This window comes from Centropristis striata, chromosome 11 (genome assembly GCF_030273125.1).
Source record: "Centropristis striata isolate RG_2023a ecotype Rhode Island chromosome 11, C.striata_1.0, whole genome shotgun sequence".
NCBI lineage: Eukaryota > Metazoa > Chordata > Actinopteri > Perciformes > Serranidae > Centropristis > Centropristis striata.
The window spans coordinates 29,891,014-29,910,008 of NC_081527.1; the positions used below are offsets into that span (position 1 = coordinate 29,891,014).

At 37.5% G+C, this 18,995-nt stretch overlaps 1 protein-coding gene across 1 annotated transcript; it reads right to left on the reverse strand.

The window, feature by feature from the left end:
- Window positions 1–2,276: 2,276 nt before the first annotated feature.
- pold3 (polymerase (DNA-directed), delta 3, accessory subunit) lies at window positions 2,277–10,441 on the reverse strand. The gene is made up of 12 exons (XM_059344737.1): window positions 10,286–10,441; window positions 9,572–9,627; window positions 8,808–8,907; window positions 8,652–8,691; window positions 8,341–8,473; window positions 7,768–8,023; window positions 7,583–7,655; window positions 5,921–6,071; window positions 5,587–5,690; window positions 5,156–5,241; window positions 4,965–5,046; window positions 2,277–2,663 (listed from the first exon to the last, which is right to left on the reverse strand). Exons 1-12 carry the CDS (start codon window positions 10,340–10,342, stop codon window positions 2,458–2,460), a joined length of 1,344 nt encoding a protein of 447 aa, XP_059200720.1. The 5' UTR covers window positions 10,343–10,441; the 3' UTR covers window positions 2,277–2,457.
- Window positions 10,442–18,995: the final 8,554 nt, after the last annotated feature.

Here is an 18,995-nt window from a genome sequence, read left to right on the forward strand (position 1 = left end):
CATGCATACACCTGCTTCAAACACGCACACACAGGTAACTTTGTGATTTTAATTACACACACAGGTAACTTTATGCAATTTTCGCTACACACACACACACACACACACACACAAATGTGCGCGTATGCGCGCACACTCCTCCACATACATGTTTCTCTCTCTCTCACACACACACACACACACACACACACTTTGAGGTTAAAGGGCATTTAAATCTCTGAAGAATCTCATCATAGTGTACACACACCGGCAGTAGCCCCCGTGGCCCTTTCAAAATTTCCCCAGAGGAAATTTTATAGTTTTATTATAGTTATTGTGGATATTGTAAATAAACGTCCTCATATTGAAAATATGAGAGAAGTTGTTCCGACTCGTGTGAAAATCTTTTCATATTCAAAGTCCTACCAAGCTACCAAAAGTCCCTCTAGACAGTAACAGTACAAAAGAATACAGCTTATGTTTAATTGGTAACTCAAAATTTCCCGTAGGAGTGAATGAGATTGTGAATGGTCGTCTTTCTCTATGTTGCCCTGCCCTGTGATGGTCTGGCAACCTGTCCAGGCCTCTTACCCGATGTCAGCTGGGATTGATTTCGAGTTCAGATAAGTGGTTGAGAATTAATAAATTAATATATAATTTACCATGGTGAATAACGAAAATTCAATTTTAGTTTAATTTTATGAGAGAATATCTTCTTTTAGTGCATGAGTCATGATAATCGTTTATGCGTTTATCTCACACACACACACACACACACATTAGTAAGAAAAGTACAATACAGAACTAACTAAGGCTGCTCTGTTCTGTGCATTTGAAGTATTTTGAGAGCTTTCTGAGCTGCACTTCCCTTAGGGCTGAATTAATAACTTCATAAAACTCCACTGTAAGACACCTGAGGCTCTGTTACACAAAAAATGGTTGAAAATAAGATAACTTAAGATAATTTAAATACTTGCTGAACACAGTGCAAGACACTAACCACATTTCGGCTGTGGCTCAGTTGGTAGAGTCGGTTGGCACCCAACCGAAGGGTTGGTGGTTCAATCCCTGACCGTTGCAGCCTACATGCCGAAGTATCCTAGAACAAGATACTGAACCCCAAATTGCTCCCGATGCTGTGTTCATCGGTGTGTGAATGAATTCCCAATGGTGGCAGGTGGGACTGTTTAGGGTAGCCTCTGCCACCAGTATGAATGTGTGTGTGAAAGGGTGAATGAGCACAGTCTGTAGTGTAAAGCGCTTTGAGTGGTCGCAAATCGACTAGAAAAGCGCTATATAAGTGCAGGTCCATTTACCATTTCAACACTCAGTTAATCATAGCATTATTTTATTAAAATAACGTACTGGGCTAATACAAGATTTGGATGGCAAATTCTTATTTCTGCACTCACTTTGTAATCCCATATTAAGGTTTTAGAAGTTTTTAGTTTTACAAGATTTAAACAAAAAGTAAAAATTGGTGCATCCCCTTCTCGGAGAATGTGGTAAATTTATGGCAAAGATGCCAATTTTCTGCTTTACTTGGAGCATCATTTTTGTAACAGCTAACAGGCAGTTCTACACAGGGGCCTACAGGGGCCACTGCCCCCGTGAAGAAGCCCTTGGCCTCTGTTGTGGCCCTTGTGTCAAATTAATAATAAAATGATTGATGGAACGATGGAACATTTCTTACCTATTTTTTGTTCAAACAATATCTTAATATTCTTCAAGAGATTCTACCAGACTAACTGAATTTCCCCTTAGGGATGAATAAAGTAATTTTGATTTGATTGATCTCATTTTACACAAAGTAACCCAGAATGTGTGCATTGTATACTAGTTTAATTGTGCAATAAAATTGATTATATATATATAAATGAAGATAATTCTCACTGTACTGCACTTTCAAAATAAATAAAATTGTGCACAAAAATGACAAATGTCATTGTCCTACAAAAATAACTGTTATTGTTGGCAAGTCTCATTGTTTCAATCAATGTACTCAATCTTCCAAATATACTTAAGAGATTTTTGAATAAGCTAAAATAAAGGTTTTGAATGACTAAATATCATCGTTTTTATTGTGCCCCTCTCATTAAACACTGGCCCCTCTTTGGCTCCCATAGTTAATTGGTCTAGAACCACCACTGCTGCACAGCAATTATAATTTACTCCCAAACATTACAAAGCTTGCATCAATTCTGAGAGAAACATGTTTACTTTCATTATTTAATGTTTATTGAATAAGTCATGTATTAACAGCTGGTAGCAGTAAGGTGAAAAGTAAAATGTTCCTGATGTGGACATGTCTATGTAGTTGAAATCCTTTTGAGAAGTGATTTTCCATTCCTTGATAGTCCCCATTTGTGTTTCAGGTTGTTTTTTTTGTTTTTTTTTAAGCAAAGGATCATTACAGAAAGTCTGCAGCAGTGCTTGTTGTTCCTCAGTGCCAATAAAAGCGTCCGACTCTGTCGTCCATCATTTCTTCTGGAAAAATCCCATGATTGAAGCTTGTTTAGTTCCTTTATTTGCATTTGCAGACGTTTTCTTCTGACTCTTCTTCTCATCCTGTTTGCTACTTGCGTGTAGTTTTGCAGAGAAAGGATCTTTTGGAGCTGGTTTGGTTGCCTGAACTTCGTCTTCTGCTTCAGAGTACGATTCGCTCTCGTAGCCTTTCTCTGTCACTGAGGGAAAAAAAACAAAAATAGAACACATTATATCAAAAAGCAATGCGAAATTAGTACATACACTATGCAATCTGTCTGCTTGAAAAATGAAAACAATCTCTAAAATGTTGTCCAAATGGAGTTTGGATCTTTTGGAGCTATGCTCTGCACAATAATCTCAATGCTGATTTGCTTTTACGATTCAGTGGCAAACATGAATTATGATGCAAATTCATGTCTCTAAATTGACATTGTACGCAATCAGGCCATCCAAAAAGTTAGCTTTTGGTGTGAACACACCATTACTCAATTAATTGACAATTTTTTACAAGTAAAAGTTTGTTATTTTTAGCAAAAAATGTCAAAGTTATATTTGCAGGCCTAAATGTAAAAAATGTCATGTCAATTAGGGGTGGGCGATATTGCCCTAAAAGATTATCACGATATTTCAGGGTATTTTTGCGATAACGATATTCTTGACAATATTACAAAATACTGAAAAATATATAGAAAATATGATTTTTTTAGTCTGTATAAATGAATAAAACTAAAAGTAATACTCTTGACTCTTGATTACTAGCAAATAATAACAACAACCCTCTAGGAGGTCTGGGGGCCCCACCAGGAGAAAATGTTGTACATTTTTAAGTACAATGCATCAATCTCGTCCACTTTGAGAGCTAAATGTGAGCAAACACCCCACATAACATTTTTTACAGTCAACAGCACTTTCCACTAGGACATGGAGTAGCAGGACAGTGCATGTCCCACTGGAGATTTTTTTTTTTATAAAAGCTCATATTTGGTGCCTCTTACACATTCTAATGCCACTATTCCATCATATACACTGGTCTTAATAATTGCATATTTATGAAATTTTGAAAAGAAGATTAAGGATTCTTGTATGTTTTATTTAAGGCATCTTATTTTGACAGTATTCTAGTAAATTCTGTGGTGGATTCTGTTAACACACTGTGCTCTTATTTTGAAAACTGCATGTGTTTAGCGACAGGAAGTAATAGTAGCTTTTAGTGATTAACATAACTTTAATTGTTAGCTAACATTAGCTAGTGGCTAACGAACGGCATAATGCAGCAGTATGTTTGGACTGTTTGGACCTCTGATTGATAGGATTTAGTTTGGGGTGCGCACACTCGCAGGTGGTGACACACGGAGAGATGATGTGGGGACGGGACTGATACAGACAATTAGGCACAGCAGCTCGGTATATTCTGCGCATGTCTCGGAGGAGGACGAAGAGGTGGGTTGGGTTTTGACTGACTGACCGGTGACGGACACTGAGCAATGGCAATACAACGTAAAATAACTTTATATTATGAATAGTGTACATATAGTTTCAGTAGCTTGAAATGTGACGTTAGCTCAGCGCATTAGACTGGCGGGCCGCCACAGTCTAGGTTATTAATGGGAAACCCTTCCGCCACTATGTCAAGAAGTAGAAATGTTGCCAATATCATGATAACATTTTTTACTCATAAAAAATTATACCGGTTTAATCGTGACCAACATGATATGGCACATCCATAATGTCAATAAAAACATAATATTAAATGGTTCTGCACTTATATAGCGATGTTCTAGTCGTTTTGCGACCACTCAAAGTGCTTTACACTACAGACTGCGCTCATTCACCCTTTCACACACACATTCATACTGGTGGCAGAGGCTACCCTAAAGAGTGCCACCTGCCACCATTGGGAATTCATTCACATACCGATGAACGCAGCATCAGGAGCAATTTGGGGTTCAGTATCTTGCTCTAGGATACTTCGACATGTAGGCTGCGACGGTCAAGGATTGAACCAGCAACCCTTCAGTTGGGGGGCAACCTGCTCTACCAACTGAGCCACAGCTGCCCTATTATAGGCTTGCTAAATTTTTTCTGAGAGTATTTTCATTATTTTGATACAGTCAAAGTGAAACTGTGAAGTTGTTTTTGTTTTTCGAAAATGCCGGTTTCCCGCCTTTTTCTACTTTATTATGACGTAATGGGTCACTAGGAAAGGGGTCCATATTAACCCACTGAAACAACGCATATCGATGCCCTGTGTTGAGGAGGACACGTTCCCGTCAGTCATTTGATTTTTTAAGTTGCATGTAAACTGGGACAAGGACAGAAGTCTGATTAGAATTTTAAGCATAGCTCGATTAAACTGTGCCTGTAAACGCACTGATTGTTGCATCAGTCTAGGTCATGAAGATGCAAAATTCTGGATATTGCTGCAGTTTTTAGTATGTATTCGATAAACATAATCCATTAAGGGTTTGGGTTTTCAGTCATCTTTCTGCTTTTCATACCGATGCATCCTTCATCATCGACAAAGGTGCGAGACTTCAGGACTCGTCTCCTCTTCCTCGTCTTCATCTCAGAGTTTCCCTGCTGCAGAAACAAAAACACAAACGTTTTATCAATGTGTAATAGAGGAACAAATTGCTTTAATCTTTCCCATACTGACCATTAAATCTAATCATCAGGTTTTATTACTTACATGTGAATGTGGAACAGACTCGACCTTCTTCTCAGGACTCGGTGACGGTTCTCTAGTTTCCATCTGCTGTGGAGAATCTGGGATGACTGAAGAGATTAATGAGTATTAGTTTTTACTATTGCTCTTATAGGGGCTTTTGAAATGTTCACACAAGGTCTTTTATATCTTATAATATTCTGGCTTTACAATCTGCATAAACAGAGCCATATTTCTTTGAACTGTAGCCAAAAACATTCCTACACCACAATATTATTTATGGTGTCATAATGCACGATTAGATTTTCAACTCCAAGATTACGATTCCATTAAATTTTCTGATATAAACATTTTATTTAGCAATATGTACTTTTTAGACTCTGGAATCTTTATTCATAAGTTTTCAAATAAAAAACTAAACTAAAAATAACAAGAGAGTAGCTTAAACAGCTCACCGTCTTCATCGCTGCTGTCTGGTTCAGGCTTCTTAATCCTTCGTCTCTTTTTCTTCTCCATTTTCTCCTCCTCGCTGTCAGAATCCTCAAGCCGCTTAGTTTTGCTTCAACAAGAGAAAGACTTATTTAAATACATTTATAGCCATATTTGACTTTTGTGAACCAAGTCAATCACCAATTTAGAACTCACCTTTCTAAAGTAAGTTATTCAATTCAAGACAAAACTGTTTATTTCTATCTTAAGTTTTGAGCACAAATCAATAATATAGTGTGAAATAATCTATACTTGAAGCCCTTCTCCCCTGAAGTGTTCTACTGAAACACACACACACACCTCCTGGAGTCTTTCTTGGTGTCTTTAGGTGGCTCCACTGCAGCAGCAGCAGCAGCAGATTGTTTTTCTTCAGGCTGTGAACTCTGACGTTGCAGCTCTGCTGAGGATGACTGAGCTGCTTCCTCCTGCTTCACAGTTTTCTCTTGTTTCTCTGCAGAAGTGAGGAAGGTTTTGTTGGAAAGTTAGTGGCAGAATAAAGGCAGCACATCGGTAACTCTGGTGATAACGGAACCACACATTCACCAGCCCTCACTTTTAAAAAAATGTGTTTCTACCATCACATTTTTAAAACATCAGCCATGTCCATTCATGCCAAACTTTCTTATTCGATAGCCTGGCTAACGCCAGACTAATCACAAATGAGATTAGTCTGGACACCACCAATTCATTTCTCCATAGAGGAGGCGTGGTTTACGATCCCCCAGAGCCGTTTATTGGACGCTAAGAATGTCTATCAAAAGCGTCTGTAGGTAGCTCTTAGCCAATCGTATCAGTTATACAAGATGACGTATGCAGAGCGACAGAAATTTATGTTTACATAGCCAGACTAGCCCATCTCTACTGTGAGACTAAAATGCTCATTTCTGCTTCTGCAACGTTTTTCTGTAGCATGTTCTGACTCTGGCTGCTCTGTAGTTTCAGCTCACAGTCTACCGGGGGTGTGGGTGTCTGTGAGAGAGTGTTGCTTGCTGCTTTGCTTCTCCAGTTCTCACTTTCTGCAAGATTATTTATTTTTACGCCTCATTCCCCCTCATGTCATTCAGCCACACACATCCACTGATATATGGGCAATAGACGAGCTGCTGCGGGTCTCTGGGGGCTCCGCTGCCCCCCGGCTCGTATCAAGATCACCGGCGTTACAGCAGCGAGCGGTAGCAGGGCTAAATGGTAGATTAGGCTTTGCCAAATCCTGCCGGAAGCAAGGCTAAAACATTCTTTTTGGTGGTGAAATAAGAGTGTAAAGTCAAACGTTGTTCTTCTTTTAAAATCAACTTTCGCTCTAAACTATTTTAAAAAGTCGTCTACAGCTGGATCGAAAGAGAGCTTCGCGTCTGCTGCAGCCATGTTGTATCCGTAAGAAAACTACTAAAACTACAAGCTTCCATCTGTCGAGTAGTATGCGTCATCGTCTTGCCGCCCCTCCCCGTTCTGTGACTGGATCCCTAAAACAGGGCTAAGAAACGGCCATTGTTGCCAAACCCTTTCGCAGTTCGAAATCGAGTGTGCAAGGCAGTATGGGTATACCCAGGCTACTTATTTGCATGAATTGAACATGACAAAAAAAGAAAAACGGGCTGTCCATGACAACAACAAAAAAATTGTTGTTAAAAAAAAATAATTGTGGACTAACGCTCAAAAGATTTTGTTCAACTTAGTTTCTCCTCAAAAGGTGTGCTCAAAAATTTATTTAAAAAAAAATCTTTAAAAAAAACATCAGAAACAACCAACAATCATAAGAAAACCGATCATTTCAGGCATTCGCTGTCTGTATTGGGTTTATCTAAAGGTTAAAGAGCTTGAAGTAGTCTGAAGTATTTTTAATTAAATCAACAAAGTTCTATAGCATTCTAAAATTAAAAACACAGACTGATACTGTATTACAAGTATTTTCCAGACAATCCAGTTAAAAAAGGACCAGAGGAAGCTAGTGACATTACTCACTTGCTGCTTGACTCCCAAAGAAGTTCATCACAGGGTTGGCCTTTGCGGCGGGTTTGCTTTTAGGTGCATCAACCTAAAAAAATACCAAAAAAAAGTGGTAAAAACTACAGAAATCATTCTGCTACTGCAGTCATTAATTTCTCTTTAAACAGCAGTTAACCACTCAAAAGACCACCAATCCGTACCACAGGTGCTTCCTCTTTCTGCTCCAACTTCACGTCTTTCCCGCTGTCCTGGTTCTTAGGAGCCGATTTATTTGAAAACATTCCCATGATGCCTTTCTGTGGCTTGGTGGAAGGTTTTGAAGTCAGATTTGAACCTCCATTCATGCCAGATTTTTTGATTTCTGGCTCTGGTGTAACAGCTCGCTGGACTTCTCTCGTCTGCTGCAGCTCCATAGAAGACATGGGCACAGCACTGGCACAGCGGATCGCACTGTATCTGATAAGAGAAGGAATAATTGACTTCTTTCCTGAAACTGACTGGCCTTTTCTAACCCATAGACTCCTGGTTGGGCTACTTCATTCACTAGATAACGCTACCTTGAATTACAGTAGGCTACGAAGTAGAAACTGGACAGAAGAAGCAGATGTTCCAGGAAATAATTTGAACTGTTCCTATAGGCACTATCAATTCAAGTTATCAATCTACAACATCTGCAAAATCTCTGCAGCATACCTGTATAAAAATGTTTTTCCTCCCCTGTGTTAAAACCCTGATTACTGTCAACTCTGTAGCACAAAATAGGATCAACATACCTGCTGCAGTTCTTTAGATTGTCTTTCACAGCATCATAGTCAACGCTGTAGAGAGGCCCGCTGTCTTTCAGTAAAGCTTTCTGGACGCTGTAGACGTGAACACTGACTAGGAGGCTCAACTTGGATTTGAAATCTGCAAAAGAAAACACCAGAAATTAGCTGCCTCTGCTTCGACAACAACAAAAACAAATAATCACACTGAAGAACACATGCAATTTCCAAAAACAGCCTAAGTGTGCAGTCTGGAGGCTAAAAGCAAACAGCTACAACCAGCCAGAAACCCTGGTGATGTTGGAAACACTTTCACACACCTTCCAACTGGTCCTCTTTGACAACTGACACCTTGTGACACTGAAAGGAAACACAACATCAGCGATGAACACAAGAAAAACCTGATATGAAAAGAGTCATTATGTACAGAAATATGCAAATAATACAAAAACATGATTTAATTTATTGTTTCTCACCGTTTGGCCATTGTCCACAAACTTTCCTGACACCAGATAGGTGGCATGGATCTGAGCTGAACTTTCCTTCCTCTTGTGATCCAAATAATGGTAGAGCATTCTGAAAACAAGACACATGTTTTCGTTTTATTCTAAAGAAATTCTCAGACATTGTAATTATTCTGACCTTATTTTCTTGGTAATGCAGGGTTTGTTGATTGTTAACATTGTTGACATATTTGTATTTTTGCATTTTTTTACAACAAGTTATTTGCCGATATCACAAAGTATGCCATGTTACGATTTCACATAGATTTAATTCAGGGGCCTGCGATTAATACAAGTAACATTATATGTCCATTTAACACAATAAATAACAGCTATAAAACCTCACAAAAAGCTACTCAAACATGATTTGACAATGCTATTTCCAAGCTTTTGCTTGAATAAGCTTGAAAATCAATCTATTCCTTTTAATAAAAAGGATAATATAAATGTATTTAAAATAAAGGTGTATCTCAAAGAAAAAGACATGTATTAGATATGTAATATTTTCACTTTGCATCAAATATACAATCAATATATGGTTTTATGTCAGGACACCACTGTCAAAAAGCCCTAGACAGACTTGGCTGACGTTCAGGTTATGTGATTTAAGTGATTGGCAAGCCAATTACCTAATGTGGATAGGAATACCTGAGCAATCAAAGTCTGACTCTGATAATAAATCTTTGTCCCAGTTTTGGCAAAGTTGTATACCGTTATCCTAAAGAGGAATAACTCACTGTTTGGCTGTGTTGACATGAACTCCGAGAGTTAGACTGAGCCATTTATAGGTCACCTGTTAAACACAAAATACACGATAATATTATAATTACATTCACATTTTGTGTGCTAGAAAAAGACTATAGAGAACCAACGTAACCATGTGGGTCTAGAACCGCTATTAACGTTTAATGAACCAGACTAACGTTACAGTATCAAAAGTTACAGTAGACAGTCTTGTACCAGGCTAGCTAACCTGCCATTACTTGTAACATTAGCCCTTTTGTTTCCATCATCAAACACGATGAATATGTATGGGAACAGCTCATTTAGTTTAACACAATTTAAACCTTTGACTGTTATCAACATTTGATAAATCCTACGGTATTGGTCCATGGCAAAGACACAGTTGGCGGTTACTAGCAGTAAGGGAAATATAGTTATAGTTAACTTAACAATTACGTTTTAGTTCAATTCAAAGATATTTTCGAGATCAGCCACTAGCCGAATTAACGAAAAGCCCGAGTAAATCATGAATAGTTTGAAGATACACAATGAGAAACATAAACATTAGCTTGGAAGAGAGCAAACAGTAAATATTGCAGTATTTCATATGCAGTTCAACGGCTAATCATGTCGGGGCTAACTCGGCTCTAACGTCGGTAATTTGGCATCATCCCGCCCGGGACAACGTCGAGAAAAGAGGAGCTAAAACGATTAAAGAGTGCACTCACAATCTTATCGTGGTCGTTGACGAATTCGTCAATGTTATCCAAATAAAGCTCGTCCATTTTTGTTTGATTATCCGTGAAAGCTGCCGTCTCGTTTAGCCGATTTGACTGCGCGGGAAGGCGGTTTATTTACTTCCTGTTTAGTGTCACATGTCTGTTCTGTCTTCCGGTGGGATGAGTGGCTACAGGTTGCCCCCTGCAGGCCAACACTGGTACTGACTAACACAGGCTGAGGTAGATATTCATTCTCTTTTATTGTCAACTAAACAAAACAAAAAAACAGGGGGAAAAAGCACATTTTATCCCTCATTTCATGATAATAATAAACCTAAACAAATAATCAAATTAATTATTTTATTTTAACAAGTAAATTATAGAACAACCTAGAACAAGCCTTATACATTAACCCTTCTTCCACTAGAAATCCTCCTTTTGCAGATCTAATTTGCTCAAGCACCATGTTTCAATATAATTTTAGGGTATTTTACATACAATTTGGCAAAATTTCTACTTTTTCCTACCCTATATGACAAGGAATATAAGGAAATATACTCGTCTAACTACATTATATAGCAAGATAAATTGTGGTTAATGAGCTGTAAATAATAATGGTGAGAAAAAAAAGCCAACGAGGCAAGAAATCATATTGTCTGTTAAATTAAAGTGTTATTTGACTGGTTGCTCTTATGGGAAAACACCAATAAAAAGCACACATTTTCTCTAAGCTGGAAGAACATTTTTTTATCACCCTTGGGTGTGATTATATTTGCCCTTTGGGAACCGTTTTTATTGTTTTACTTCGGCTTTCTCACCCATTTTCACTCAGATATATTCTTAAATTTGTGATGTTGTGAAGCTTTAGTAAATATTTCTTGTTTATCACTCAAAAGATTGCAACTGATTGTTTGAAACAGAAGAATTAAGATGCACTGATGAAATAAATAAAAACATTTTCAAGAAGAAACTAAACAAAACTAGATAAAGTGTCATTCAGAGACTTGTACATTCATTATTCTTTTATGTGACTTTATATTTTACACAAAAAGGGAAAAACACATTTTCATTTTCTTCAGTCTTTTTCTGTCAATATAAGTTAATCAGAGCTGCAGTGGAACCATGAATCACATAGTCACTAGTTTAAATTAGATTAGGGACCTTTGTTACATATTATTTCCCATCTCTCCTTACATCTCTCCCTGTATTCTCTTTAATTTCCATACTGTTATTCTTTAATAAAGTGCTTGAAATGGCCCCAAAATGCACTGAAATCATGTTACATGACTTTAAGATGGATGGTAAACCATAAAACAGAGACATTCCAGAGTATAAACAGTTTGCAAACCTTGAAATTGTTCTATAACTGTACAAGGCTGTGCTGTTTCTGAATTGTAGCATTTTTTTTAAATAAACCACTGCTTTTAATTTGTTTTAAATGGAGGATCCAACTGGCTAGGGAATAATAGGCAAAAATACTAAAGGGAATAAGTGGTGTCACAGCTGCAGAAGGCAGTTAAAAATGGAGAAAACAAGGCTCCTCTGCAGGCTGCAGGCAACAGATCAGCAGCAGTTATGAGTGCATCACGACACAGTCAATATGAATTTTGAATTCTAATAAGCTGTTGTGACAGGAATATTCAGGAAGGACAATGTTGATATATTAAACCTTCAGTGACCTCATCATCAATTGTAAGATTTCCAAACAAATAACTGGTCAGCATGAGGGTAACTTCCTCCCAGCACCGCCGCTTGTCATCATTTATCTGCATCAGGTGGAGCTCATTATGACTGGAAATGAGCCTTGTGAAATGGCTCGTACATCACTTGTTGAATGAGTTTATGCAGAGCCATAAATATTGATAGTGCATGATTTTCTTTTACAAACCAGTGTTGCACCAATAAACAGCAACATCAGAGTGTGAGAAGCAGTACTTGTCAAATGCTTGACATATAAAAGACCAACAAATGATGCAGTGTCAGGCTCATTATGGGCATCATGATAAACCAACTCAGGTGTGGAAAATAATAATGGTGACAGGTCTCCAGGGGCCCCCATTAATGCTCCCTGTAATAACAATATAGCAGCAGTGTTTCAGTAGAAGCTCTCCTACCACACAGGAGGCCAAAGTTTGATTCCTGGAAATTGCAATAACCTTTTTAAACTCAATCATATCAGAGAAGAATAACAACAACTGCCCTTTCAACCACAACATATTATTGATCGCTCAGTGGTGGAGTTCACACCCTCCATGTAGGGGGTCTGCATGCCATTTCAGGTGCAAGCATTAATGTAACCTGTGTGAAATTAAAGCAGAATGAAAAGGTCTGTCCTTAGCATTGATGGCTCAGTGGTGCATTTCCCATTCGTACAATATTAACCAAATCTGCAAGCAAACAAACATTAAATCACTAGCAGAAGAAGGTAAAAGTCTGTAATGAGATTTTATTGGGAAGACAAATGCCATGCTTATTAAAGTGCAATTTGTAATTATGCTTTCCAAGAAAATAGGGGGCAGTATTTCACCTTGATTTTTTTTTTTAACTAAATGCAGCAGTGAAACCTGTCAAGATTGTGTACAGTTACACATACAAAAAATCTGCAATGTCCTCAAAAATGTATAGCCAACTTTCTAGACTATAATACCGGGATTGAAATTCTACATTTAAGAAACCATACTGACTGAGATTATTTGCTCAGCTGAGGCATAGAGAGCAACATCCCTGCAGAGAGGAGCAGTCACAGGCGGATGTGAAGCATAGTTTGGTGTGCGGACTTAATCTTCAATCTCATGTTGTCCAGCTTGTTGATGAGAGAGCCAGGTGTTGGTGAGCCAGTAGTATGGGGCTGCTGTTAGCCTGGCTTTACTGAACAGACCCTGGACTCTCACCCAGGAGAATGAGGTCCGTGTCCAATATGAAAACAAAAATAAACAATGTGATCACTGAACTACCGTGCCTCACATATTTACGTTGCTATGTCATTTCCGTCACGTCACTTGTAACTACTTCACTTCTGGCATTTACGTACATTTATTAACTGTTTAAACTGTGTTTTATAACGGCAAACCAGGCAATTTTGGCCCTAAACCTCAAAGATCAGTAGTTGTGTAGCCTAAATTCAACAAAGCCAAAATCTTTGGGTTTTTTTTCAACCGTAAACTGTAAATGTATGTATAATAACGTGCAATATTTTTTGAGCGATCTGCTCTGCTCCGTACTGCGAACGATCAAATAGGTAGTTCTGCTGTTGGATATGTTGTTGTCACTGACATTAACATCAACACTGTCTCTTTTTCACATTCTGTTGATCATTTGTAGAATGTTTTAGACTAAACACTTTGCCAAGTTTGATAATCTACACCTTTAAATAAGTAATGATGTTATTCTTACTAACCCCCCGAAATCTAATTAAACACATGGGTTTTATATGATTAACATTTGTGCAGGTGAGAAAAATGTGGGGATAAATTAACAATGTTAATAGTTGGAACCACAATGCTGAATCACCCCCTGCACATGTGATGATTAATTCAGGTGTTTTCACTGTTTCTGCACTCAGATGATCATATAATATTTAGAGAGAAGCCGCTCTGAATCTTCAGTTCACTGAGAAGCTGCTGAAAAGCTGATCAGCCTGCCAACTTCTAATAGAAATGTCAAACAGAAGGGCAGCAACGTGCAGCAGAGAAGGGAAAAATATTCCCAGAATGGTGACGAGAACCCTTGTCTCACCACAGAGAACAGAGATTTCAAAACTGAAATCCTCAGCTGGATCAGAGTTGGTTAGGATGAAGGAACAAGGCCAGTGTGACTTTCTTTCACTGTACAGGATTCAGATGTTCTTTTGGAATTTGTTTTTTTTTCAGCCCAGTGTGGTTCAGAATGTGATCTTTTCATAATGTATTAAAAAGATACTTTCCTGAAGATTTAGAGGTAAAACTGCTTCTGGTATAACCAAAACATCACCACTGAAGAACGGTGCTGCTGTATGGAGGACTCAAACTCAAACTCAATAAAAAAAAAAAAAAATGACTTGATAGAAATGAATATGCCATTAAATCTACCAAAAATAATATTGTGAACAATGTGACATAAAATGATGTTTTGATTTTGCTTCTTTATTGAATAAATGTTGTATTTATTCCCCTATATGTTTAATTATTTCATCTATTAATATTTATTTAAAAACCTTTTTTTATTTTTCTCTCTTTTTTTCAATTTCTTGAAATGAATGTTGTTTGCTCTTATTTCTTTACTCTAGTTCTACTAGTTTTTTCTATTTTAAATTCAGTTCCAACTTTTAAAGATTAACTAATTTAGATTAGTTAAGACCAAACCATCATCATCAAAAAAAATTTAAACATTATTTCTTTTAAGATCAATGTAAAAAATAATATAAGCAATTTAGAGGAATAGCATAAAACAAGAAACAGGTGGTGTTTATTTAGTTATTTATAAATAAATAAATTCATAAATGAACACAAGTTAAATTTATTTAACTATCTATCTTATCTATTTTTGTCATTGAGCTTATGCATTTTTATCAAACTTGAAATGCTGTGAGCAGATTCAGTGAATTGCTATTAAACCTGAACCCATCTGAAGTCACATCAGAGTGTAATTGGAGCGCCCCAGCGGCCCCTCTGGTTAGCTCAAGTGCCTCTCTGGTTTGACCTAATGGGGCAAAAGTAAACCTCGACTGTAATCTCAACCCTGCACATACAAGATATGCCACTTTTTATTCCTGCTGCTCTAGGATCATCGCTGTTTCTGGGGGAAACAAAAATACTGTATTTGGTACCTTTATCGCTCATTTTGCACAGGAAATCATTTAGTTTTTCCTTCCTGTAAAGAACTTCATGCTTAACATTGTGAATTTTGCATTCCTGCACACAGTTTCCAGCTCGTCTGATTGAGGATCAGATGGTTGCAGCAAAAGAGAAGTTTATTATTGAGGAAACCTTTTTTGATACATTTAAAAAATAAAGCAATGCAGCACTTGCATCTAATCATGACAGTGGATCCAGACGATATAAGCAAAAACATTTGAAAGAATGTTTACAGAAGCCGTAGAAAGTTTGAACTATTAATGTGCAGACATGGTAGGTAGAATACATTCCTATTACAGAATTATAATCATAGCAAGATAAAAATTATTGGTAAAGAGCAGAAACAAATAGGATGTACTTAAATAACACAGATAAAATAAAAGTTCAGCCAATTGTGTCTGAATCTGTTGAAGAATTCGATTAACTGCCCTCAGGAAGACGCAGCAGCAAATAATAACACTTACAAAAAGTTCTTTATTTTGCCAAGTTTCTGCAAAGAATTAACACTGGAACCAGGTCTGTTATTGTTGTTTTTCACTTCATATGTTGTGCTTTTCATTATATGTACTGTAATTTACTGCCTGTTGTGTACATGTTGTGTTATTTATTGTGTGTGTTGTGATTTACTATGATGCCTTTCAACCAACCTGGGAAGCCGAAGGCAAATTTACACATAACTGGATCAGAAGTCATTCCCCGAGCACAACGCCAGAACAAATGCTGGATTTACTGCTACAACTGCAGTTCAAAGTGCTTTCAAAATAAAGGTGAGGCACACATAAACAGAAGGAGAAGCAGCATTAAAAACAGCAGAGAGAGAGAAAAAAAAACCATAAACAACTTTTACAATAGAATAAACCTCATTGAAAATATAAAAAAAAACTGAATAAAAAGGTGTTGCACTCATGTTACAATGTGACTGTTGTGTGGATGCATTTAATAATCAATAGATCAATCTAATAATGCTAATAAGCATTATTGGTCCAACCATTAATCCGACCTGTGAAGCTGTTTCAGATTCTACAGTTTTATTTGTGTCATGTTGAATTCTAGAGTGATTTTCAGGCTGTAGTTTTATGTTGTTGCATTACAATTAACATACTACAGCTTCAGGTGTTCCTATTATTTTGTCCACTCCTCCTGTAGTGAAACATAGAGGGAATGAGTCAGCATGACAGCCCTCTGATAGCAACATCTAATAAATTTACTGACAAAGAGCTTTTGTTGTGCTCTTAACGGAGCAAGCAACATGATCCATCAACCACACATACATACATGCCTATACTGCCAACAGTGGACTGAGACACTAAACTAGCCAAGTGTGGACTTCTGTTTCTGGTCATTTTGAAAAAAATAAAAAGAACAGAAACTTTAAAGGTCTTTTCTGATAATGTAACTGCAAATGTGCTTTTTGAAGTTTTCAAAGAAACGCCAAGTGGGGACTTACATCTTATCAAAGAGGGGACATCCATTGACTGCAGGTGCAAAAAAATACACATAAACAGCAGGAACAGAAGGTACAAATACAAGCATGCTGAAATATAAATATCAGTGTACACACACACACACACACACACACACACACACACACACAGTCTCATTGTCAGATTTCTGTCAAGAGCCTTCCCTGAGATTAGATCTCCCTTTTCAAACACAAAAAAGCTGTGGACAAACATCAGACAACAATTTCCAAAGGAGAATTAGAAACAAAATCACATTGAAGCGTAACACAAAGTCTATTTTTCTGTGTGGATGCTCACAAAAGCAGCAGTTTTCCTTTTAGAAATGAATCTGCAAGATCTTTGATGTCTGCTGTGGGTTAAAGCTTGCAAATGGATTCTTTTATCAGCGATATCATGGTGTAAGAAGGAGAATGCAAAGCGCTTGGCAGAGGAGAAAAGGTTTTCTGTTATTCTGCGGTGGAAAATATCGGGCCAAATTTTGACTTTCCTGCTGTTTTCTGGCCTCTGATATCGCATTTGACTGCTGCGGTGCATCAGATCCACAGGAAAGTAATCTGCTCTTGCATAAAAAATGTATTAGATATCTCTTGTGCCGCCACACATTACAGAGGTGTTTGTTCTCCAGCAGGCTTTAGGATTCTTTCAACAGGAATTTCTGATTGGTTTTATGATTTATAACCTCAAAAAAGTGATAGCTCAGCGAGGAAGTTATCTGCTTAAACCCATAGCTGCCGACTTCTTCAACCGTACAGCAGCGGTCACACCTCCAATCACAGCACTCAGGGAGGCAGACATGTGTGAAATAGCACATAGAAAGTAGACAGATCCATGCAGGAACATAGCAAACAAACTGCATGCTGTGCAGCCTCTGGTTCAGAGGCTCAGATTCTTCTTCATGTCAGGACGCGTGCTCCAGCCCACAGATCAACACCTGATAACATGTTTTCCTCACAAACACCAGCTGAGAGGATTGTTGTTGTTAGATATGACGGTGGATCCGAATTGTAATGTCTTCACTGCAGGTGGAGAGTTACTTTAAGAGCTGGAAGGGTTCTCCGTCTATCATGAAAACCTTTTTAATAAGTTCTCACAGCATGCTACTGGGGAGTGACAGAATAATGAAATACAAATATTACTCTTTTTTTTTTTGAGGAAGCTGCCTTAAAGACGTCCCACTTTGGAAACAAACAACTCACTACCTATTTTAGTCCAAGTAGTATTAACCAATCATGATTGAGTGGGCTTTGTTTGAATATAAACAGTTCATGAAGAGCTCAAAGGAGGTGGAACACATTGGCCGAAATACAATCTCAGGACCAGGCAGCTATTGTCTGATGGCGATTTGCAGATTTATCCGTTTAAAGAGATGAGCTGGCGGGCCGTATGGACGTAAAACACTCATAAATAGTGTAGCTCTTTTCACGACGACCAACACAGGGTGGCTCTTTGAAAAGCACCTTTATTGAGAAAGTCTCATCTTTCTCATTCATTCCTCCATCTCATGCCGTAAGAACTGCATTAAAATCAGGTGCAAACAAATCATTTAAATGTCATACATCATTTCATATGCAAATTAAGCTTAACGACAACAACCTGAGAGGCATTAAACTTGAACAAATACCTTGTTGGCTGATTGTCATGAAAAAGAGTTCCTTAAAGTCTTCTTAGTCTTTTGAAGTGCATTTAACCATCGGCTTACTTCACAACACAAAACAGGAGCAGGAAACGTAGTTACGCCACAATACAAAATAAAATGCAAACAACTAAAAATTGACTCATGGCTTATTTATAAAACATCAGCAGATTATTGTATTTTAACTTATTAATCACATTTTAAGCCTTTTAACCTTACATCAAACAATTATTATTCTATTTATTACATTAAAGTATGTATTCACAAATTATGCTTGGTGCACAAATGCAACAGCACTTACAAATAGTATTGATGAAGTTGCCAATTGTACTGTAAACAATGACTGGAACAACTGGAACTGGAAGTCTTGGTCCTATATCAGTTATCTGGATATCTGCTGGCTTCACTGGAATTAAATATATACCAGAAATATTGACAGTTGCCTGACAATGTTGTCAGTCTAACCAGGCCAGGTATTTTCTATTCTTTTTTTGTCTTGTGGTTCTTGGCCCCATGACCACCAGCTGTCAATCAGTGGAATACTGTGGAATCATCAGGAATGTGCATCCTCATGCATGTCCACAAGATATGCAAAATGGGGACTCATTAAAAAAACATGTCTTAAAAGCATTACTAGTTACAATACAATATCTACACAGTGTACCTTTAGATTGAATTTAAACACGTAGTTTTGGACCCTTGAAGACTATCTTTCAGTTGGGTAGTGTCCATTTTCCGTTGAATTTGAACAGAGCATTCAACTGCATAGAAATATTTTTTTTTCTATAAAA